The 23,950-nt window shown below is 43.6% G+C and overlaps 3 protein-coding genes across 12 annotated transcripts in view; 2 read left to right on the top strand and 1 right to left on the bottom strand.

Moving 5' to 3' along the window:
• Positions 1–535: 535 nt before the first annotated feature.
• Positions 536–2,254, top strand: LOC104361283 (transcription factor HES-5). The gene is made up of 3 exons (XM_009967400.2): positions 536–634; positions 816–996; positions 1,125–2,254. The coding sequence occupies exons 1-3, from the start codon at positions 572–574 to the stop codon at positions 1,364–1,366; spliced, it is 486 nt and encodes a 161-aa protein (XP_009965702.1). The 5' UTR covers positions 536–571; the 3' UTR covers positions 1,367–2,254.
• Positions 2,255–9,203: 6,949 nt separating this feature from the next.
• Positions 9,204–19,502, top strand: TNFRSF14 (TNF receptor superfamily member 14). Of its 9 annotated transcripts, none has more exons than XM_042794745.1 (11): positions 9,497–9,703; positions 9,814–9,982; positions 10,307–10,432; positions 10,944–11,099; positions 11,516–11,606; positions 12,144–12,307; positions 12,622–12,638; positions 13,215–16,966; positions 17,529–17,634; positions 17,826–18,241; positions 19,476–19,502. In XM_042794745.1, the coding sequence occupies exons 1-8, from the start codon at positions 9,695–9,697 to the stop codon at positions 13,320–13,322; spliced, it is 840 nt and encodes a 279-aa protein (XP_042650679.1). In that variant the 5' UTR covers positions 9,497–9,694; the 3' UTR covers positions 13,323–16,966; positions 17,529–17,634; positions 17,826–18,241; positions 19,476–19,502. The 9 variants fall into 9 exon arrangements, with proteins under 9 accessions (XP_042650684.1, XP_042650686.1, XP_042650685.1 ...); XM_042794746.1 differs by having other exon boundaries at positions 13,215–15,634; positions 16,869–16,966; positions 17,826–19,502; XM_042794750.1 differs by lacking the exon at positions 9,497–9,703 and adding an exon at positions 9,204–9,435 and having other exon boundaries at positions 9,877–9,982; positions 17,826–19,502.
• Positions 19,503–20,448: 946 nt separating this feature from the next.
• Positions 20,449–23,950, bottom strand: part of MMEL1 (membrane metalloendopeptidase like 1) — a 33,689-nt gene continuing 30,187 nt past the window's right edge. The window contains exon 23 of one of the 2 annotated variants that reach the window (XM_033007794.2): positions 20,449–23,832. In XM_033007794.2, the coding sequence (XP_032863685.1) occupies positions 23,682–23,832 (151 nt within the window). In that variant the 3' untranslated portion in view covers positions 20,449–23,681. The remainder of the gene's footprint in view (positions 23,833–23,950) is intronic. The other variant, XM_033007795.2, reaches the window with a different exon arrangement.

Consider the following 23,950-nt stretch of genomic DNA (forward strand, 5'->3'; position numbering starts at 1 on the left):
TGGATTTAAAGAAACTCTGCTCTTTAACTCCAAAAGCCAGAAACTGCTCGTGTGTGCATGTGCCTTTGTGCCTGTTTAAGCGTGTGCCTCCGCGCGGCCCCGGGGGCCTGCAGCCCCACGTAGCAGCCTGCCTGCAGTAGCTGATTTCCCGCCATCGGCAGCTGACCTCCTTCTTCCTCCACACATGTGAACCCGAGGCTGCGCCCGGAATGCTATTGATCCGTGGCATTAGTCAGCAGCCTTTTCCCATTGAAGGCCAGCTCTTTCCCAGCTTCTGACACGTAACTCTGATCCCAGCCTTTCACCTACCACACACTCCCCACCTGCTCATCTGGGAGAAGGTCATTATCCCCGGGCTATTCACTGGCAACGGAGCATGCAAGAATAGATGCTTCTCCTATTGTGCTGCCTATCTCCCTGATTGGCTGTGGAGTGTGGGAAACTCCACCAAGCCGGAGACCCACAGACTCTCAGCGAGCTTGTACAGTATAAATATCAGCCAGAGGCAGCTTCCAGCAACACGCTTCTCCTGGACTTCCACTTTGAGACTGTCCTTCCTTTCTCAGGACAGATGGCTCCCAGCATTGTTTTCATGGAGCCCGACAACCTGCTGACACCAAAGGAGAAAAACAAAGTAAGTCCAGGCACATCAACGCGGCTTCGAGCCACACTCTCGGCTGTCCTCTTAGCAGTTTACACCAGCTGAGAAACCGGCCCACATTGTTTAGGAACAGGGATGGGCAACAAGCAGTCCTGTGAAATGGCAGGGAGAAGACCCTTCTAATAGTAGGTCTCTTTTCCTTTGCTTTTTACAGCTGAGGAAGCCGGTGGTGGAGAAAATGCGGCGTGACCGGATTAACAGCAGCATCGAGCAGCTGAAACTGCTGCTGGAGAAGGAGTTTCAGAGACACCAGCCCAACTCCAAGCTGGAGAAAGCCGACATCCTGGAGATGACTGTCAGCTACCTGAAGCAGCAGAGCCAGCTGCAGATGAAGAGTGAGTACTGAATTTTGCCTCAGTCTCTAGCTTACTGCAAATCTGTGACAGTTTTATGAATCTCTAGTCATGAACAGTTGCTCTAAACTATTCTTTTTTCTTTCTCCCTCTTCTCTTCCCTTCTCTAGCTGCAGGTTCCTTCCATAAAAGCTCTCAGTTTGACTTCAGAGAGGGCTACTCTAGGTGTTTGCAAGAAGCTTTCCATTTCCTCTCGCTTCATAAAGTCCGAACTGAAACACAGACCAAACTCTTAAGCCACTTCCAGAAGAGCCAGTCAGCTGCTACGGAGGTCCCCTTTTCCCCTGGGACCCCCAGCACCCTGAAGCAAGCATCTCCAAAGGACACCAGTGCTCTCTGGAGGCCCTGGTAGTCAGGGGAGCCCTGACTTCACGGACCTTTGCCTTTTACAGTCCAGGGGAAGGATCTGACTGCATCTGATAGTCCAGCTCTTATCCTCTTTTCTGTAGGAAATTTTATTTCCCCATGTGTTTTATTTATGTGTGAAAAGAATGGCATACTTTTGACTTCTGTGGCATCCTTTGGCAAAAGTTCAGGCATTCTGTTGAGTGGTGCTGGAGCTGTGTAGCCACTGCTGATAACAGTGAACAGCATGCTGCCCAGTCAGGGGGCGAATGTCTTCAAAATGAAGGAGGGTATTTTGTAAATGTTACAGTTGTGACGGACAAAAATTGCTGTAGGAGACATTTCTCTCATATTGCTTGTAAGAGCCATCAGCTTTGCTCTGGCTTGACTAGAGACACTTGTTTGCTCAGTCACTCCGGAGGATAAATTTACCACCCTGTAGTTCATACACACTTGTTTAAAATCAATTTCCCTCTGTTTGCTTATAACTTGTACAGTATCAAAGATGGTTTTTGGTTTGTTTTGGATTTTTCCCCAATGACCCTTTCCTAGTCCTAGTATGTAAAGTGTGATGGATGAACAGAAGCTAGGGAACTATGTGGAATATTTCTACTGTTTTGCTGCTTTTTTCAATTTAGAAAAAGAGTACGTTACTGCTTTATGTTAAAGAAAAGGTAGTAGGTAAAAGGCTTGATTTGTCAATGTTATACATTTTGGGTGTAAGCTATGCTTTTTTTTAGCATTTTCATTATAATAATGACTTTTGTCTGTATTGAGTGGTTTAATTCATGGTGGATAGTGTTTCTCCCACTACTGGGACAGCCCTATGGCTTACATGCATACTATGTATGCGTCTCTGTGTTTGTAGAGAGCAATAAAATGCATTTGTGTGCAACTTCTGTCTGGGATCTCTCCCTCCGAGGGATATGCAGTCACTTGTGCCCTGAAAAAGACTAAAATGTTAGCTTTCTAAAGAAGTGGGATTTCTTGTAAAGCAAAAGGAGCTCATCTTCTCCTGACTCCCATCACCTGAGCACCTTACACTCTTAACGCCAAGAAGTAAGCAAGTGGTACTGTCACAGATTCTCCCAGCTGAATCGTGTTGAGCATTTCCTTAGTCACCACCCCTCCAATCCACACCAAACCTTCTTACCTGAGTTGTAAAGCCTTGAACCTGGCCCTCTGCTCTCCCACAAGGCAGCAGCTGGAATCTGAGTCCTCCTTTAATGCAATTTTTTTTCACCTCAAACTGAGAGGAGGCAGACTTAATCACTGCAGTGCTGTCTATCCTCTGATGCCCTCTCACGCTTTCTCCTTTGAGAGCTCAGAGGGGCAAATAAACCACCCCGCATCTTGGGAAAGGGCTGTCCTGCAGCACAGAGCAGCGGTGGCAGAGCCATGGGGGTCCTGCAGATGTGGGTGGGTGAGTGCTGCCCTGGTTAGGGACACACGAACCTGGCCCTTTGTTGCTGCTGCACCTCCCCAAATCGGGGCTGGCGGAGCATCCCTCGGCAGCCGGCGGAAGGTGCACCTGAGCCAGCGGTCAGGTACATCCCCCAGGAGCATTGGGCAGCAGAGCTCCAGCAGCCCAGGCCCCTCAACCACCTGCAACCCCTCTCCCCTCCGGGCAAGGACGGGTGGAAAATAGGCTTGAGGCAGCTGGGTTGTGCTCAGCTTTGGGTGGTAATGGTTTTGCTCTCTACCAAAGGCAGCTTCTTTAAAACTGCTTTGGGTATCAATACAGAAGGAACAGAAACTCAGGTGGAGCAGTGATTGGCACTGTCTGTATTTACTTGGCCTGAGATCACAAAGGAAATTTGTAGTGAAGGAGGAAATCTCTCTAGCTGAGGCTTCCTTACCCTCCCTCAGCCTGTTTGGCCACTGGCTCGCTTCCTTGGGTAGCAATGTATCTGTGCTGGTTCATGCTGGTTTGGGCCCTCCCAAAAGCCAGGACCTTGACTTAAGTGGGGGGAGCTGGTCTCTGCCCTCAGCAAAAAAGGCTGTAGAATAGAAAAAGGTATTCCTAGAGAGCCTTATTTCCTCACAGTGATTAATGAATTTCTAAATTATATGCTCTTAACATTAAAAAACCCCCAAACCTCTCAGTTGCTATTGCAAGCATGATTTCTTCAGAAAGTTCAGGATATTGGTCAGCAGGAATAGCCAAGATCCTCCTCTTAGTTGCATGTCTTAAGTGGACAGCTCTATTTCTTTCATGTGGAACAGAGGCACTTATGAAACAGCAGTACAGGATTTGGGAAAAAAAAAAAAAACAAAAAAACTTGTGCTCTACTACAACAGGAAACATCCCTAGTCTGCCCTCCGACCAGGCTCAGTGCAAATTCCTTCCCTACGATAATAAACTAGGTTTGTGCAAGCACAAACTTAGGTGAAAAACATTATCTTTTGAGGAAAGAAACGTGATAGTTCGGCAATTTACATATGAAGTTATGGGATGTTTTGGCCAGAAATACATAATCCAGTTACGTTAGCCAGAAATCACATATTGCTTGTTTATACAGGTTGTCATCTGTCTGTTGTTATGACAAGGAACGATTTTTTCTGCCACATTTTATCACTGATTTGTCATATATATATATATATATATATTTATATATGCATTTTATTGTAATAGGGAATTTGGAGTCCGTGGTAGGAGATACCATTGAGAGTTCCTACAAACTCTTTTACTTTGTGGTTCTTGGCAGTAACTTTGTAAAGTGATACTTTAATTTCATTTGGGGATTTGAGATGTTGCTATAAGGTAAATAGTAACAGTAATAATGATGTGATGTTACTGTTATCCAGCAAATGAATTGGTTTGCGATACAGAGAACTTGCTATATAAACTTCTATAATGATGCAAAACAATTGTCAAGAGTATTGTAGAACACTTAAAAGGTCCTTACTGCAAAACATTCTTTATATACAATTTTTAATATTGCAGTATGAATACAATTTTAGGAAGCTAAAGCCCTTGCAAATTGTATAAAAGATCTTTCAACTTTAAAAATTTTATTTTAGCCACCAGGGGTCACAGTTACTGTTACTGTCCCCTTGGATGAATTAAGTCAGTTCAAGCAGAATTTTAGGGGTTTTCAAGCCTGTGTTTCATGTGATTTTTGTTTACTTTGTTTCAATGGTCAGATACCGGATGTCAGTCAGTTCTGGAGACTTTCTAAAATTTTTTCCACCTCCCAGTTTCGGTGTATGACACTGTAGTTGTTTGTATGTGGACAGATGAATAGAGTAATTTGATGAAGCATAAAATCGATGTAGGGAGTTGTGTAATCTGGTGCAAATGCTACTTTCTATCGCTTCTCTCTCTAGTATTTGAACTGTATCTGTAAAGGATAATTTAAACAAGTTCGTGATGCTGTAAAGTTTAGGACTCTGCAGGTCTGTTGTTTCCATTTACACTTGAAGGCTCTGCCCACACAAAATGTTACTCAACATTTTCATGCAGGAGACCTTTTGAAAAGACACCACTGATATATTACTGACACGCACTTATGTGTTCTTTTATTGATGCTTCCTAAAACTAGAGCTTTAGATATAACCAAAGTTAGAAGAAACAAAGAGTTTTATCTGTTCAATGCCTTCATATCACTTAAATTGGAGTAATTTAATTTCGCTATAGGTACTAGGGAATATTAGTTTTAATTCTGGCCACATTTTTCAGGTGGCTTATGTGGGTCTGTCATGATGTTACAGCAGAAAAAAAGCACTGGGAAAAAACCCCACTAAAATAAACAGGGAATGAAGGTTTAACAATGTGCAGGATGGCTGGACCATAGACCAGTACACTATTGGAAACACACTTATAATGCTGTGTTGGGTTTCTTTGAAAGGACTAGAATTTGACATTGCCTGTGTTAATGGAAGTTCAGCATTACCCACATCACCTTTGTAGCTGGTAGATCCTGTTCTGAAAATAAATGTACAGTCTTCACGTGCTCACCCATACTCTCAAAATGCACGGAGGTTGCATGCAGATTATCTGTATCGGAACCCTGATGCAGAAGAGTGCTGTTCTTAAAGCAGTTAAGGTCTTCTGCAGAGTCTTCAGCCCCAGGCATTAGACATCTGAATGTAAACCTGAGCATGTCATGATGTGACAGTGATAGAACCGATTTCCATTCTCCAGCCAGAAAAAATTCCCATGTAAGTACGAGTCACCAGCCCGTGTACTGAGATACCTGAGTTACAGAAATCTAACAATGCCCTTTGGGTGGAGAACACCCTGTAGGTGCTGTCCCAAAGCAACCATCACACTGCATAATCCAGTGTTAGATGGATGTTGAACTGAGGTGAATTCAGGATTCCTGATCTGGAATTACAACTCTGGACTGGAACCAGAGAGAAGGTTCAGACAGGTGCAGATGGGACGGTGGCTCTGGCCCCTGTCAGCTCCACAATCAAGCAAGAATAGGAGATGCATTAACAGATGTTCATAAACAGACTTCCTGTTACTTAGCCTTGAACTAATCCTTTCTTATCCCCTGCCCAAGATCGAGGGTTGCTTTTTTTTCCCCTCTTCCTTCCCTCCTAACATGAAGGCTCTGATTCCAGCCCTGCCTGGGGCTCTGCCTTCCACACCTCGCAATGCCCTTGCTGCGTGGAAGCTCCTGGCCAAGTGCTTGTACATGGATCTTCCCAAACCCGACACTGGAATCTCTAGTTACAGGAATGCTGTTGTCTCATCTCGTAAATTGAATACTGCTGCCACAGGATCTACTGACTACAGTATCACATGAACTGCATAGTGTGGCTCAAATAAAAAATTGCTCAATATTTTGTACAATCATATGAGGAAACAGCATGTGTGTTGGTCAGTAGGAATTAAGACATCAGCATAAATTAAGTCAGCTTGTAATACCCTGCTGTGCAGTCGTCCTGGGGCAAGGAAGAGGTAGAGACCTGCAGTACCAATTTGTAAGAGTTGGTGGTTCAGATGCTCGCAGAAAAAACCCACAAGAGCAGGAAAACCATAACCAATTTGGAACGAATTGTCTGGTCACTCCAGGATGCTGCAGACCTCATTTGTCTCTGGTGCGTTTAATAGAGATATCTTCTATGTCTCAGTCTCACATTGCCTGCTTGGGGAAACTGAAACATACAATGCTATGCTGGTGCTGCTAGCAAAACAGGAGCAAAAAAAAAAAAAAAAGAAACAAACCACTGAGGCTGACAGGCAATTTCAACATAACCTAAGAGACAGTCAGAGGTCTCAGGAATATTATGCTGACATGAGTTCAGGGAAAATGGGCAACTAGGTAGAGCGGGAGATTCAAATTTGCTAGTCCCTTAAGGGAAAGACAGCAACAGGAACTCACCTTTATTGCTGTATACTGAAGAATTCAAAGAGGAGAGAAATGTTACAAGTTCTTTCTGCCACAAAACAAGCTTTGATCAGTGCTACCCTATCAGGTACAAAATACTTTGAGTGTAAGACATACAGCTACAGGAAACTTGTCCTTCTAAGTTCCACTGCTCACAAGCATATTTGATCACAACAGGAAACGTATCTCTCTTCATTCTCAAACAGGCTGCGTTGTCTACTGATTATTTTTTTTCCCAGTAGAGGTATCTGCACTTAAAGAGCACAGCTGTTTTATTTCAGTCCAAAAAAGCAAACACACTGGTTAAATTATAAGTGGTTAAAAAACCTCCTGAAAGCACAAGACAACTGCTGCTATCGTAAGTTCCAGGCTCCCTGTGCCTTCTACCAATGACAACAAAACTAAGGAATGAGACTGGTGGTATTTAACCTTCTCAGGAGTGATCAAGGGCACACAGCTCTGGGATACCTTTGAACACTAGCTGTATACATGGCACCTGCAAAGGTAAATCCTGGACTAAGGGTGCTGCTGTGTGCACGTGTGAAAGAAGGGATAGTGGTGTGAAGGCGCGGGAGGTCTTTGCCTTCCTCATAGTCCTAAAAGGCTTCTCTCAGGACCTATTATTTCTTACATCCTGTAAATCGGTATTAAATCATTTGAAGACAATATCTGCTGTCCTTCAGCTGTCCAGGGCGGCATTTCTGTACCTGAACACCCAGGAAAGTCCTTTTGCTTGTGAAGAACCAGACTCAACCAATCTGTGCTTGTTGGAGTCTGATGGAAGCTGGTATGAATCTACACCAGGCTCAGGGGTTTTGGATTCTGAAATGGTGATAGGGACATGGGGGGGACAACAAACAAACAAACTTGGTCAGCAGTTAGGGAGACAAGTCAGGAATGACCTGATTACAGGAAGATCGCTGAGCTAAATATGTACTTCCCACCGAGGCATGAACTGTACTTTAAGCAGGACGGCCCCTTGGTTTTCCCAGCTGCTGTTAGATCACAGTGGTAGACAGCACTACTGATTTCCTGCCTAAAATGTTAGTGTTATATCAGTGCTGAATGCTGGCCACAGCCCGAGAGGATTCTAACAGTGAAAATCCTGTTGCAAATGCGATAATGCCAATGAATTTTGACTTGTCAAACCCATTCCAAGGCAAGGTGAAGCAAGCTCAGACCCTACTGCCACATGAGCAGCAGTTGTCCTTTGTAAGAGAAGCGTGACCTGCTGCGTCAAGTGAAACCAGAAGCAGTGGAAACGAAGTGGTGATGTGTAGGAAACTGAGGCAGCTGCTGTATGGTAAAATCCGTTCATGTCAACAGACTACCCGTGATCGCTGTACAGTGGAGAAAAGTAAGTAACTCTGTCCCACAGCCACCAAATCTAGAAACCCCCAGCCTCTGTCTTTATTAAAAAAGGAAGCTTAACATTCATATTTCATAATTGTACTTCCCCATTTTTCATGTCTAAAGGAGCTTTTGCTTTCTTTCAGCTTATTTTGTCCATCCCAAATAGCTACAAAAGTTAGCATAATTGCCTGAAAATCAGGGGAAAAGATGAGCAAACTACATGCACCATCGATGGAAGTTAGAGACAGGACTGATAAGAAGGCCCCAGTGTCTGTAGGCTTGTGCTTCACGTCACGGCCAGCGAGTGTGTGCCAGGGCCTGGCGTCCCCAGCAGCTCCAAAGCCCGCGCTGGCATCACCTCTGGCTCACTGCGTGCCGTGACACAGGGAAGCAAAAGCACTGCCACCCCCAGCACCCCCCTTCCTGCAGCTGCCCGGAGGGGTTTGCAGCCGCGTAGTGAAAGAGGCTGGGGCACGGAGGACTGAAACTAATGTTATAGCCGAGCCTTCCACCTGCTCGTCAGGATTAATTCTCGTCTCAGCCACTTCCCAATCACTGTTTGCTTCATGTGTACTTGTAGTGTGGTGGTATGGGACTGAAAGGAGACGGTCTTCTTCCAGCAGCACTGCTGGTTGGTGCCAGTTAAACTGACTGGGCATCTCGGCCGTGCTTGCCCTGAAAAAGTGGGGTGTCAGCAGAATTACGAAACGCTAATAACAGACTGTGACACCTCTTAATCTAGCTGTTTTTGCTACGCAGGCATGTAGCTGACTTTTAACAGATGTGGACTGAAAATACAATCCCTGACGCATTCTAGTTGAGCCGTTTTCAGCCAGAGGAGCAGATGTAGAGCTCCCTTGTCTTGCAAGTCTGCTTGCCTGCTCCATGAGAGACTCCAGTTCTGAACTCGTCAAAGGCCTTGACAAAAAGCTCATTTCTTTGCAAGTCTTCTCCTGCCGCGTCCTGTTGCAAGAAATGCTGCCCACTCATTTCAGAAACAAGTACTTCCACTTTTTTGGTTTTCCTCTTTTTTTCTTCAAAAAGAGAGAGAGGGAAACCTGCATTTGCATAGACTGCTCCCCTGTAGTATTCGAGGAAGAGTGTCCAATCTCAACAACATTTTTACTATTCGTGACAACATCCGTTTTTAAACACGGCCTACGCTTTTTGGTAATTCAAAACATCTGCTGGGAGGTTGAAGCTGAGCAAAAACCAGAACTGGCTTAAGCAATCCAGCTCACCAACGCTGAAAAAACACTCAGGAGGCGCCGCAGGAACCTGAACCCATTCTAACAGCCGATTTGGGCGATCGGCTTTTCAGCCAAATCGCTTCTCCCTCGGGCACCCTCCACACCGTTCCCCAACAGCCGGTGGTTCCCTGGTAGGTCTCCCGTGTGCTCGCGAACGCGCTGACGACGCCAAGCCCAGGTTTTTGAGGCGTTTTATCGCCTTTTCCGCCTCTTCCCCACCCCGCCGCAGCGGGCAGAGGCCGAGCGGGTCTCCCACCCCCGCGAGTCGGGCCCGCCGCGGGATTAAGCCACACCAGCCGCAGCTTCCCGCTTCCTCCCATCCCCGTCCCCCCCCCGCTTTCGCTTTCGTCCTCGGCGGGGCCCGGGGCCGCGGCCCCACCTCTCCCGACCATGTACCTGGTGAGTGCGGGGGGGTCGGGGCCGGCTGCCCGCCTGGGGGGGCTGCGGGGGGACGGGGAGCGGCCCCGGTGGGGGCTGCTCGGCAGAACAACACCCCCCCCCCCCCCCAGCTGTGTGCGAGATGGCGGCCGGCAAGCGGCGGGGTGGAGATCGGTTCTTGTGTCGCCCCAAAGGTTTTTTCCGTTGTGGTGGTCATGCAGCTGGACGGCGCGAACGCCCCGGACTGTCGGCCGTACGAATACCCCGTGGGTTCTGGGTGCTGCCCCATGTGTGCTCCGGGTAGGTAACGTTGGGCTCACCAGGGAGCCTTCCTCTCTCCCTCATCACGGCCGCGGGGCCACCCCGCCGGCACCTCCTCGGGCAGCGCAGGGCCCTGTCCCTTCCTTCGAGCCGCTGCTGCGGTAGTCGGCAGCTTCGAAACATCTAAGCACTTCGATTCTGTGCCCTGCCTTCTGCTTTAGGATTATTTCTGAAGCTGCTTTTCGGGTATTTCCGAGGCCCTTGTTTTTTTTGTAGTTACGGGCGGCTTAATGCTAGCGGCACGCCCTGGCTAAAACTTTGCTGACGGAGCCACTTGTTTCCGACGTTGTTTCTGGTTTATAGGACTTCGGGTTTTCAAGCATTGCACTGCAAATTCCAGTACAACATGCATACCTTGTGTAGGGGATACATACGCAGATGATCCCAATGGTTCAGAACACTGCAGGAAATGTAAAATCTGTGATAAAGGTAAGGAGGATGCTGAAGAGCCAGTTTAAATGGATTTTTCATGCCTTTCTTGGACACATTCTCCCCTTCTCCTTTCTTGCCTCATTTGCTTGATGATTAAAGTGTGAGAAACAGAGAGGCTCATGTCACTATGCAGGCCTCAGAATGCTAGTTGGCTGATGGATGGGAAAAATTGGCATGGATCTTCCACTGGCACCTCTGGAACTTTGATCTGCAGCCTCTCTCTGAACTTTTAAAGGCTTATTTAGACTGCAGCATGATGTCTAAAGAGCTGTCTTGGAATAGTTTTGGTTTTGCTATGCAACACGTAGGACAGATGTAAATGTGACCCAGGATGCTGTGAGGAACTGGGCTCTCTTTATATGTCAGAAAAGGAGTCACCTTCATTAGTGCTGTTAGTTCTGGTGAATCCACCAGTGCATCAAGGCAAGGCTAAATGTTCGCTTTTGCTTTTGTATCTGTTGATTGTACCCATGTAAATACTGTGGCTGTGCACATACATTTCTCTTAGGAGCCAACCTAGTGCCAGAAGTAGCGTGTACCTATACGAAGAATACTGTGTGTGGCTGTATGCCTGGATATTTCTGCACTTATTTTGGGACCAAAGACTGTGAACTTTGTCAACGCTACACTGTCTGCTTTCCTGGCACTATGGTAAAAGAAAAGGGTAAGCCAACATAGCATCAGTAACACCAAAAGCCAAACTTTCTTACGGGGAAGGCCTTTGCAGTCTCATTTTGAGGAGGCTGGCTGTCAGTTCATCCAGGAAAAAATCAGTGAAGGATCAGTGTGTATGAATAGGGCCAGCGTGTACTGCGTATGATATATACTGGTCTGCTGTACTGACTGTAATTGTCAGAGAACCAGTGTGCAGCTGAAAGCTTTCAGGATCTGTGTAAATCAAAGATGCTGGGGCAGTTGATGTGGCCAAGAATGCATTTTTCATGTCTGCAAATACAGAAGTGTGTGAGCTTTTTGTCTGTAGTGAAGAGCCTGTGACCATCACTCGGTCATTTACGACTGAACTGAAGCTCTCCTGAGCCACAGGTGCAGACAGAAATCCTGTCACCTTCTCCCTTGTAGGCACAAAGACCACTGACAATGTGTGTGAAGCCTGTCCTCCTGGAACCTCCTCAATAGCCAACATGTCTTACAGTTGTACACCGTGGTCCAGGTAAGCAGCTCGTGCTCATTATGGGCACGGGCCTGTGCTCTAACTGTTGGGTCTGCATTTTGCTGGCTTTGAAACAGCAGTTTCCTGCTTCTAGAAAGGCACTGACTGTGGAATCCCATTCCTGTGACCCAGTCTTTCTTGGGAACAGCTTAACTTCTGTCTTTATAAACTCATTAACACGACAGCTTTAGCCTTCAGCTTCTTCAGTCCTAACTTGTCACTGCACAGGAGACTTTCAGGCAGCTCTAACAGAGCTGGATCTGGATCTGTGAGGAGCCGTGCACTCCTCTGGGTACCTGGGTTTCAGCTGACACATCCCTTAGCTATAGTAACAGGTGAGAGTTTGCTTCTGAGGAGGATCAATTTGCATTTACAAGCGTTAAAACAAAGTCATCTTCTTGAATTACCCACCAAGTCAGAAAGACCTTTGTGAATGCCCCTGGATGTGGAGGTGTGATGTTAAAAACGGTACAGCAGTTCCACTACAAAGTCTGCTGACAGGTTCTAAGAATGCAATTGTTTCTTTTCTCGCATCAGACTTAGGGAGAACGGCTGGGTACAAGGAGAGGATGGGAATCCTTCCTCATATTCCTCTGCTGAAGCAATTGTTGGTTCTGTTCTTGGAACCATACTAGTTGTTGCAGTTGGCCTTACCAGCATCTATATCTGGCAGAGGAAGAAAAGGAAAGTTTACACGCCACGTAAGTATGTATAGCATGTGTATAAAAGGGTAGTTTTGTGATAGTTGGTATTCTGAAGAATGGTCTTTGTTTCACTAGATGCTGAGCTGAAACCTTAATAGCCAATTAGAGGTGAACTGTAAGGAAATCTCTTGTGTTTTCATGTGCCACAGTTAACCTGTTGTAATGATGCCTGCCAGAGGGCTGTGCCTGTGCAGGCTCACTGCTGAACCACGCTGCATACATGTAACAACAAGATAACATGATTAGAAAAATGCAGTAGTATAAAGTTCACCTTACTGCATTTTGATGGGACTGTTTCCTTTTCTTTGCAGCGGTGCAGGAATCTGGAGTGAGTATCTACTTTTTTTTTTTTTTTTTTTTTAAAGAATATGTTGAAATCCGAAATAGGTTTTTTTGGTTAGTGTATGTGTGTGCTATGTGTTTGATGGGCAGCTTGTGGATACCGGGAGTGTCTGTGAGTTCCAGAATCCCCAAGACAAGGCAGTATAAACCCATTTTATGTGATTCTTGTTAGGAGGCTTGGGCTCTAGGCCAAATGCCGTTTTTATCTCTTGCCGTTGTCTAAGAATTAATATCTAAGGGGATTTAGGAGATAGACTCCTACTAAAAAATACAAGTCTGAATATGTAACTGTGTTTGTTTATCTCTCCATCCTACAGTATTATGTATCCCCTAAAAGTTCCTGTAAGTGATTTGCAAGATCTGATATCTGTGCAGACTTTCACAGGAAAAACACTGAATGAACTGTAGTATAATTTGCACTTCTGATTTGAGAGGGGACCTAAAGTGACTCTTGCTCTTAAGGGAGGAGCAAAAGTCTGGCTGTTAGTAGTGAAAATAGCAGGCATTTGCTAATAAAGGCTGACTCCTCATACTCTGTGTTTTCCTTTGACATGTTTTAAAGAGTGGACAGCAGGGTCAGGCTTTGATACTAACCGTGGAAAATGAGGATCAAACAACTCTTCCTGTGCAGGAAACCGGTGCCGATCCTAAAGAAACCAGGCCTGAATGACCATTTTTGTTTGAACTATTCTGGACAATGGAGATGGTGAAATAAAAACCAAAAAAACAACCACAAAAACCTGCAAAACGCACAACACCCCAACAATAAAAGCCTGACTGACATTTTTTCCAAATATTCATGGAGAAAAAGACAGCTTGAAATGAAAAGGAGGATCTGCAGAGGAGCTAAGGAAGTAGCCAAATGGCATCTTCAGTACTGAAGTGTAAAATAGCTGAGTGATCAAGATGTTGGTCAGCATCGTCAGAGGTTGTAAAGCTCCTTCCTTTTACATCCCCCTTTATGGACCAGTGGGCTGTGTGGTATGTCCGGAGTTTCTTTCTTACCAATTTGGACAGTTACCACTTGGTATGCATGTAATTATCCCAAGATATATTTGTCATTGGAAAAAAAATAGCTTTTTTTTCACTTTAAAGATTCCATATAACTAATACACAACACGTTTTCCAGATGTATTTTGTATATATTTTTCCTTTTATAAGTAAGGAAAATACTAATGGAAAATAGCTTTTAGTAATCTCACGAATGATGTCTACACATTTACCATCCTTTGCTAGTCACCTCTGCTCTAATCTGCGATCATGTGTTTATGACAAAGTTAAGGTCTGTGTGAACATCATGTCTAGAAGTAAAGTTCTTACTAATGAAAACACACTCTAAAACTACATTCCAGTTACATGAAGAAGGGGAAACACCGGGTTGCTTGGCTGTTGGCATTATCTTAAGGAAAAGCATTATTCTTAAAGGGCATCATGATGGATGTAGATTTTTGAGGAAGGATTTGGTGAGGATAGTATTGCTTTGTTTATCAGCTGAAGAATGGTATATAAGATGAGATGTAGAAGAAGATGGAGAGAGGCACAGAGAAGGCCCAGGATGGGTGCAGTGGGATGCCTGGGAGGAGGTACTGGGGGTGATGGAATGAGCAGATCCCCAGATGAGCTGCGAAAGCGTCAGTGTCAGGGTGAGGAGCCTGTTCTGCCCAGGGCACTGGGGAACGGGCAGTGGGGTTAGAGAGACTGACATGGGAGGTGTCTTGGCATTTCCATTTTGAATGATGCCGAGGAAGAGCAGAGGGGTGGAAGGGAGGCGTGAGGACAGTTTGCAGTAATCGACACGGGTTGCCTGTGTTTTTGCTGCATTAATGCAGGCAGTCCCTCGAATTCATGTGCACCCAGGCCATGGATCTAGAGAGCACTGCTCTTTGATCAGCAAACTCGCATAACTCTTCCCCACACGACTATGAGGAATGGAAGAAAAATGAGAGGTGGTTGCCTTTTTGCTTAGAGAAAATATGATGGACAACTTCTTCATTAAAAACCCCCAAAACTATATTAGTTTGTTCAGCAGCATGTTCTGTATTTTTGTGCAAGGTAAGGTGATGTTTCAGAAACTCTGCATTTTGTAAGAATGGCTACAAGTAGCTATACAAAATGCAGGTCTATTGTAAAATCAAGTTGCAAGCAACAGAAAGTTAAAGGTTTTAGCAAATGCTTTAAAATTCCTTTTAAAATTTCTGCTGTATATATGCAGATCTGTCCATGAAGAATTATTTTCTGTTAAAGTTCTATGGATAAAGTTGATGTTGTGATTTTTTTAGTGTTTTTAAAATCACAATAAAAGTCATCTTTATGAAACCTTTATGTTACAGTAATCGTGGAAGGGCATAGTCTACATTTTTTTTTTTTTTTTTAACTCCTGGCTGTTTTTATGTCGAAGTTCTGAAAGTATCTGAAACTGAGATACAGCATTTCTTGTTTCTTGTGCATCTGCTGAGAGCCACGCAAAAAGAACTTAACAAGCCCTGACTTTATGGCATGTTTAGAATCAGTTTTACTTTCAGTGCTCAACTGTGACAAGTTGGTAAGGCGGTTCTAACATGTCATTCTGAAAATACCAGTGGCACCCAGTAAATGCTTTACTACTTGCTGTGTTTGCCAGTTTTGTGGCTGGTCTGGTACAACTTGCTGAGTATGTCACCATGAACAATAGTGAAATGCATTGGGCAAACACACTTTGGGGTTTTTTTCCGACCTTTTTTCTCTACATTAACTCTTTGGTAGCTGTTTAATGTTTCATGGGGTTGGATGTTTTCCAGCATTTGGCTGACTGTAGCATCTGCTAGTTGTTAACCACTGCTTGTTCCTCCACAACACTTGTGCATGAAGGGTTACTTCTACTGTTTAATGAAAAGTTTTCTTGAGCAAACTTTAAAGATAAAACCAAAAACCCCAAATGGAGAGAGTTCAGAGAATAGTGACAAGGAAACTTCAGCCTCCTTTGTGCTACATGCCAACCTTGGGGTAAGTTCTGGCTTTTTTAACCTTTAATGACTCAATCTTATTGTTGAAGCCTTACTTTGGCAGCAGTAGCATCCTGCTTTTGCACCTGCACTAGTGATACATGTGGCTTTGAACAGACTTCAAATCTTACAGCTTTGCAACTCCCAGCACTTCTTTCAGTTTACAGGTAGCAGGTGTTACTCAGTACCTTGCTGGCTGACATGTACATTGTTTTCTTCCAAAAATGCGAATTGTGCAATTGGTGACCTGGCAGTACCGTTTCTGACATGGTGCCTGGCTTTCTGGTGGGCACAGAGCTTTCTCTCAGTATGGTGGTGGTCAGGTTTTGAAGGTTTCATTGCTGCTCGTCTCTGCATAATCCAGATCTGCTAATTCTCACCTTGGGTTAATTAGTGTTTGTAAAGCACTTTGTAAACCTCAGCAGACAGGTGCTAGACACATGTAAACCATTATAGGTGCTGCAGGTGTGCTGACAGGCTGCTGCTGGACCATGGGTGTCTGGTTGCCTTAGAGCTGGTGTGATTTTTAAATTATTGTTTTGGCATACTCTGGATCTTAAGTTATTCAGTATTACTTTTTACTGATATGAAATTTTAATTAAACAGCTGTGAAAGGAGATTAAGATCTTAAGAAGGGAGAGGAGTTAAATATTACTGTTCAGTGTTGTCATTTGGAGGAGGGATTTATTGTAGTATTTAGGCAGCAATTGCTCCCAAGATGTTTTTTGCAAAGAAATACCTGTCCTGCAGCCCCATAATTATTAGATCATCAGAAACTAGAGATGCACATCTAAAACAGCGCAGAAACTTTGCTGTTTCATAACTCCTGAGACTGGAGAGGCAAGACTTGTAGGAAGAGGTAACCTACAATTGGAATTCTGGAGCCAACACCACAAATAACATTTCAGCTTGTGTTTCTTGCTGATTTGAGAAACAAAGTTTGTCCTGCTGACCATTGGAAAGACCCTCTAAAAGGTACTAAAATTTAAAAGGCAGTTGAGCCTGGGTAGGAACTCTTGGTTTCTATGCCTTCAGTTTGCAGCTGGGAGTTTTGCAGAGTCAGGTAAAGAGATGGGATGCAGCATCAGACTAGGATCAGCAATCAACAAACTAAGAAAAATTTTTTTGGGGTGCCTACCATAGCAGCAGTGTGTTTAATGTCTACAGCAAGTGTGTGTTTGATGGAGTCTGAAGAAACCTGCTAATGTTCAGTTGTGTCTTTTGGTCTGTTTTAGAAGTTGTAGCCTGATTTGTCACCAGGTGGCAGCATGAGAGAAGGAAAGACTTCATCTTTCTCTCATTCTGGAAAACGCCTGAATATTTCTTTTCCTAGGTAGGTAATAAAGCTTCTCTGGTGCTTAATTGACTGTGAGTCTAAAATGGAATCAGATCTGCAACAAAAAACCTCTGGGTACAGAATTTTCCACTAGGCTGAAGTATTTTCTGCAGGATCTGCTGATTTCTGTCTGGTTACATGTATTTGTCTACTGTCTGAGTTACTAAGGTGTTCTGTTGTGCTTGGGGGTGAGGGGTGCTAGGGGGGGCTAAAACGGAGGCTGTTCACCAGAGTCTCTGCCCGAGACATAAGAACATATGTGATACATAACTTAGCCTGGAAGCAACTGCAAATGGTGGAGTGCTGTGTGCGTGTCAGTCTTGCTGTCTGACAGGTTGCATTGGTTTGGGGAGGGCACGATGCGTGTGGAGAATCACGTCTGAAAGCTCGGCACGTTATGATATAGGCATCTTGTTCCTTCCTGGAAAGCGTAAGCCCTGTTTCAGTAGTGACAGCTCTGGATTATTGGGAATTCCTTTAAAAAAATATTACAGACATTGTTTTAGGGACAAACAGTTTAATTCTTACCCAACACTAAATACATTATTTACTTGTGCAGGTGGAGAAAAGATGGTCTTGTACAGGACTCCCCAGGTGACTCTGTTCCTTTGGAAACAACTGAAAAGTCAGTCATTGCAACTGCTGAGGAAAGTATAAAGCCTCAGGTAGGGGCAGATGGTGCTTGTAGCTGGAATTGCTGTCCTGTTTTGAGCTGGGGAAACCAGCTGTAGCTTAAACTTTACCTGATCAGGGGATAAATGCTAACCAGTGTCTTAGCACAGCAAATGGTCCCTCTGCTCCCAATGCTGGCTCTCAAACTGGGAGTGCTTGTAAAGCTGTGTTCTGTCACTACCAGGGGTGTTCACAAACCGAGCGTGTAGCTGCCGCTGGCAGCGTGCAGCGCAGCAGCGGGATGGCAGGGAGTGCCGCGCAACGGCTGCGCCGCAGGGTGACCGGTTGTACCACGCGATGCCGACAAGCTGCGCTGGAAAACCTGACTTGACAGACTGAAGGTTTTTGAAGCTCGGTCTGGTCAGGACCCCGGGGTCTTACTGGAGAGGTTTCATCATCTCTGCTCTTCACTTTGAATTGGCAGTTGTGTTAAACTGAGATGGGAGGGAAGCTTACGGAGGGCACAGGTGTCAGATGGAAACCTAATGCCACGTGGTGACTGAAGCGCACAGCAACAGACCCTGCTCACAAGCCACAATCTGAATTTGAATGTCCTCTGCATTTATCTCTCTGTAGATGTTCGCTCACTGATAGGCTAAGGTCAGTGAAACTCCGCTGCTGCCCCTGTCCTTATCTTGAGTTGTTTCTCACTTGTGGTGGCACATCTCTTCTGTGACCCTTGTGCACATGATTATGGAAAAGTAACACAGTGATGTCCTGGTTTTGGCTGAGATAGGAAAAGAGAAGTTGAAAAGTCGTCGATTTCTCAGTAACAGCTAAAAACATCAGTATGTTACCAACATTCTTCTCATATCAAATCCCATACTGAATCCAAAACACAGCACTATTATAGCTACTAAGAAGGAAAAAAAAATAAGCTCTATTCCAGCTGTGACCAGGACAAGTGGTTAACAGGGAGTGCCATTTCCTAGTTGTTTCGAGCCTCTCTCTTGTCTCAGTTCTTGTTTCATCAGGGTTGTTGGTAGCTAGTGGGATGTAGGGGGCTGTAACTGGAGAGGGGAGGTGTGAATGCCAGAGGGGTAAAATAGAAGGACACGCGTGGGACTGTGAAGGGAGGTTGTAGCTTACGCGCTCGGGTTGTGCTGGCACAGACACAGAGCGGCAGATGGAAAGAGTCTTCTGCAGGTGGGAGGTGTAATAAACTTACATGAAAAAATAAAGTAACTTCCATGTGCTGTAATAATAACTCAGAATAAAACCTCCCAGGCACTTTTTAATTATCCCTTTAACAGTTGTATGTGCCAGAACTTCTAATGGCACATCTCCAGAGCTTAATGATTTTGCAGAGTAATTAAATTGTCAGCCGTGTGAACCTCCTCCACCTGACCTCTGCATGGTTTTGTGCTGTTTCCCTTGCTTGGCACATATATACTGTTGGCACTTTCCTGAGCTCCCTCACGGTAGGCAGTGACTGCCTGACAATCTCGTATCAGACAGTTTCGTAGTCCCTCTGCTAAGACTCAAGTGAAGAAATATAAGAAAGCAATTCGCAAGGCCAGAACTGTGCTACGAATATGGTCACAAAGCACAATAACTTGTACTTTTAGATACGCAAATCCAACTAGCCCTAGGACCATATCTGTTATCTGTAGAGTACGTGCTAAGTTGATATTAGCTAGTCCAATTGAAACAGTTAATAGCACTGCATTACTGGACACAACTTTGTTTTATTTTCTTCCATAATCTCATGCTTTTGTTCTTGTGTATGACTCTGTGACCTGCCTCGTGAGCAAGGGACCTTGCCAGCATGTTGGGAACATACTGGGCTATATACCCTGCTCCCTAACCATAATTATTTCTGTATTTCTTACAGTGCAATGAAGAGGTCTACATCTTGTAACAAAAAACAGGAGCATGAAATATCTAAGCAAAAATGCAGCCGGCAAGGAGTATCTTTGTTCTGTTACTCCCTATTTGTGGTAAACTTCCTTTTTTGCAGTAATAGTCTTGTATGATAGCTGGACCCTTGCAAATACGAGTAAGTGTTATATGTAAAAGGTACTGTGCCAGATTCCGTCCTTGAATTTGAGATAACGTTCACATTGTCAATCAATAGTTGATGTAATTTTTTTTTCCCCCCTCCATGTATTGTCTCTTAGATTTTACATTAAAAAGTTCCTCCTCAAATTTGCTTCTTTTTTTCTGATATTCTGCTGCTAGAAGATGTAGGGTACCTAATTTTTCTGTCCTTAAAGAAGAATTTCAATTGCAGTTTATCCTGAGGTACTGTTAGCGGCAACTTCATTAATGAGTTAAACTATTGAACAGTGTAGTATTTAAAATGTCACTATCTTCTTACTAACCCTAGAATAAAAACATTTTCATGATGGCAGGCAAACTACCTGAACTTGTTAGGAAATCTGGGATTATCAGGCTAATCTAGACCTACCTGTTAGGATGAATCTCTGAGCAGAAGCTGGCGAAGGGGACTGTACGTTCACAGCATAGCAGAGCTGCCCCGAGAAGTCCCAGGAGAACTCATTTTCCTCAGAACAAGCTGAGCAAACAGGGATCTATTACTGTGATATGTAGGGGGCAAATATTAAAGGCATCTCAGGCCAGGACAACTTTTCTTAGAGAGTCCGTTGCACTGTAAACACCCAACTGTTAAAGGCATGTGAGGACAGAGGAAAGGAAGGCACTTGGGCCAACTTAATTTTCTGGAAGTGCCACATGAAAACATCAGCTACACAAGGGAAAAAGTTATTACCTGACCATGAAATTTAGCTTTACTGTATGCGTGCAATCTGCCATGGAAGATCTGAGTAAGTGAAGATGGACAAAAGGTAGTTAAATACCATTTATTTTGCCTGCCACCATACACAAATAATTAAATAACAAAAGCTGATTTGTCAGAGCACTTGACTGTCTTGTAACCAGTCATTTAATGTTAAATTAAAATCCTTCCACTAGGAAACAGTACTCAAATGATCTTTCTATGAACATCAGTTTTAGATGTGATGAGAAAGGTGAACCTTAATGGCCAGAACAAAGCTTGGACATCGTTTCATACTAAGGAGTGCTGTGGACCGTGTCAGTTTTTATACAGATAAAGAGCAGTTTAGAAAAATAAAGACCCTGGCCTGTTACACGTGTAATCCAATCCAGGAGCAAATGCAGACCTAGTCTGTATGACAGTCAGTTTTGACAAGGCATGGGACTTGAGCATTTGGTTAATTCAAGAGCAAAAACTCTTTTAAAGTGAATAAAAACCAGAATGGGACATAATTAGGCTTGTCTTCAACATCCAGTTGCAAACATCTTAAAGCACTGTTGTTATGCAGAATTTAGGCTTCATAATTCTCACCAGATCACTGATATATTGGCTTCTTGCCTCTCTAATGAAGGTAGGCAGAAAATAATAAAATTGGTATAAAGGCTATTAGGACATCAGAATCTCACCAATCTGCTGCTACATCTGTGATCTAACTACACGGTTGTAGTCCTGGATGGAGCCAGAAGCTCATGGTTAGTCATCATTTGAGTTGAACCTTGATTAATGTCTAAATTAGTTACTGCCCATCTGTGTTTTGCAGGGTCTGTGTTACCTCCTAACTAGCTTTAACTTGTATCCGCTTTGTTAAAGTCGTGTGGATGATTTACTGTGATATTATATGAAATTGCTTCCACTGTGTTTTAGTAGCAGTATTAAGTCTGACTTCAAAAGGTTTTGGTGTTCAGTGTCAGAGAGAACCAGAACTCTCCAAAACAGACAAACAGTAAGTGTAGTAATATTACTGTGAATCTGGGGAGTTTTGTATTCTTAACTAACCCAGCTCTGAGGTAAAGTACCAGGAGCACACAGTACCTTATCCAACTGTAACAGCACATAAACATCTCACGGTGTGTCTCAGAAGAACCAAAAGTTTTAACATCTGAAGGACTTCAGACTGTATGGAGGCATGAGCAGGACACACATGCCAGGTTCTGTACCTCCACGTTTCCTTTAAGAGCTTTGAAGTCACTTAAAGGGAAGCAGTATTGTAACTTTTTTTTTTTTTTTTAAAGGGGTCTCGGAGCTTGTCAATGCACTCTCCACCATTCCTGTATTGTTGTTTTTTAGTGTGGATCAATCCTATGGTTTTCAGGTACTTGTGTCTGTGAATCCAACAATTCCCATCTGAAAAAAATATAATTTCCTCCCACTTATTTTGCCTTGAATCAGGATCTTTGTTAGAAACGATGTGGTCAAGTGCAGTTCTCCTCAGGTAACAGACACACAGCTCAAATAAACACACAACCAAAACGTAATTCAAGTTGCATTCCCTTGAAGAGGTCAGTATATATAGTCACCTGAGGTGCAGCATAGAAAAGAATTAGATGTGAAACACTTTTTCTATTGTTATTAACTGCGCTGAAAGCCAAAATCTATGCTTTGTGGAGTAGTTCTTTGCAGTAAGCAACTCTGCTGGTGGGTGCTGAACGGTCTGTTCTTAGTCTTTTGAAAAGAGATTAAATGAGTAAACTTGCAACTAAACCCTCTTACTATTTATTCTCCCTTCTGTACTTAACTCTGAGACCTTGAAGGGCATAGAAGAGTGGTTAATCCCTGAGGTAGCACCAATCCTCTGAGAAAGTTATCTTCCAAGATTACTTTTAAGATAGAAATAAAATGTAATTGAACTATATATTCTCAGCTACAGTAAAAGCAGCAATTTATGTGTAGACTGATTTCACTTTAGCAGGTAAAATTCATGCAAAAATCAGGAGGGTTTAATTCAGTGATTTAGCCAGCTCTTATTGTCAAAAGGCCAGAGTAATGCAGTGGGTCATCTCTAAAGCTGCTTCTGTTAAGTGATTTTCATTTTCTTCCCTGTTGTTTAGGTAATCAAACCTTTTGCTAGTGGTGCGCTGAAACCTGTGAAGCAAATGAATAGTGTGATTTGGCACTTTGTAAGCTGAGCACTAGTAGTTACTGTCTTGGTTTCTAGTGATTTCTGCGCTAGAAAGTCTGGAGGAGTATTTAAAATTCACTGTTAAGTGTTGGCAGTTTAAAATATTATTTTAGTGTGCTTACTGAGGAAAGCCACCCAAAACTCTCTATAGTAAAATGCTTGCTGAATTGGCCACTGTGATTTTTTTTTTTTATTAAAAATTAATACTTGTTACATTTTCAAATGTAAATACTGAAAAATAGCCTATGGCAAAACAAAAAGGCACAGGATTAAGAACAGCTTAATTGTTTCCATGGATACATGTTTGCTATTTGGCAAAATTATTTTATACACCTTCTACAAGAATAAACATCGTTTTAAATATATATCTGAAGGGAGGGACCTTGTAATTTTAACCATAACAATAGAGTTTGTACTCCTGAAAACGTGATCTTTCAATCTAGTAATACCTCACTTTAAGGTCCTGTTACAGTTGTTCTTTGGAGCAAAGGAACTCGAGTGCAGCCTTGCAGGAAGTCAGCAGCTGACAGACATCTTAACATACAGCTCACTTGGTAACGTATCAAGACAAATAGCAATCTCTTACAACAAAGCAGTAATCGAAGTGCAAGTATACAGACAGCGTGAGAGTTTAAACTAGCTCTAACCTGGATTTGGGAAGAACGCACCAGAAACTGAATCAGAATACTGGAAAACAGTTCCGTGAAACATCTGAAACAGGTTTGCTGAGTCTCAGAAGGTGTAGTTGCAAGACATATTAAAATTATTGTTCCTTTCTGAAAAATAGATATATCCTTGTTTGTTGGTTTTGTTTTTTATTTAAGAATTAGTCTTTGTAACCCTGATGCAGTATCTTAATAACAGTCAGGATGTCATTTGAAACAGTCATTTCTGTTCTGGAGCATACTGTGGCTTTCAGCACAGCCCGTCAGTCACTGAGATACCCGTGTACTTCCCAGTGGAACTGTGAGAGCTCCAGGGACGTGGTTTCCTGGATCCTCACTACAGTAGCTGCACCATTGGCCTTGGCGGTGACTGAAGGGGAGAATGTCAGGCACACCACTGGCAAGAACTGTTTGTTGTGTCACCAGAGTATGTGTCATTCTCGCCAGTGTTCTTTTTGGTTACCACACTCTGCATTTCTCTGCAGGATGCATGGCTGTGCCTTTTTTACAGTGGAACACCTCTGAGAATGCTTCAAAGTTCTGCAAAGATCCCATCACCCTAAACAAAGAGAAGGAACGTACATGGATGCAGTGCATGGAGATTGTTGCTCTGGAAAACAGAAAGCCATGTCCAGAAAGTGATTTAGAGTCTCAAAACTGAATTACAGTATCAGAATATACAAGAAAAATAACTAATATGATAAATTAAATGCTAGAACAAACAGAGT

Source organism: Tyto alba, unplaced genomic scaffold (assembly GCF_018691265.1).
Source record: "Tyto alba isolate M040663 unplaced genomic scaffold, T.alba_DEE_v4.0 Super-Scaffold_20000042, whole genome shotgun sequence".
Taxonomy (NCBI): Eukaryota; Metazoa; Chordata; class Aves; order Strigiformes; family Tytonidae; genus Tyto; species Tyto alba.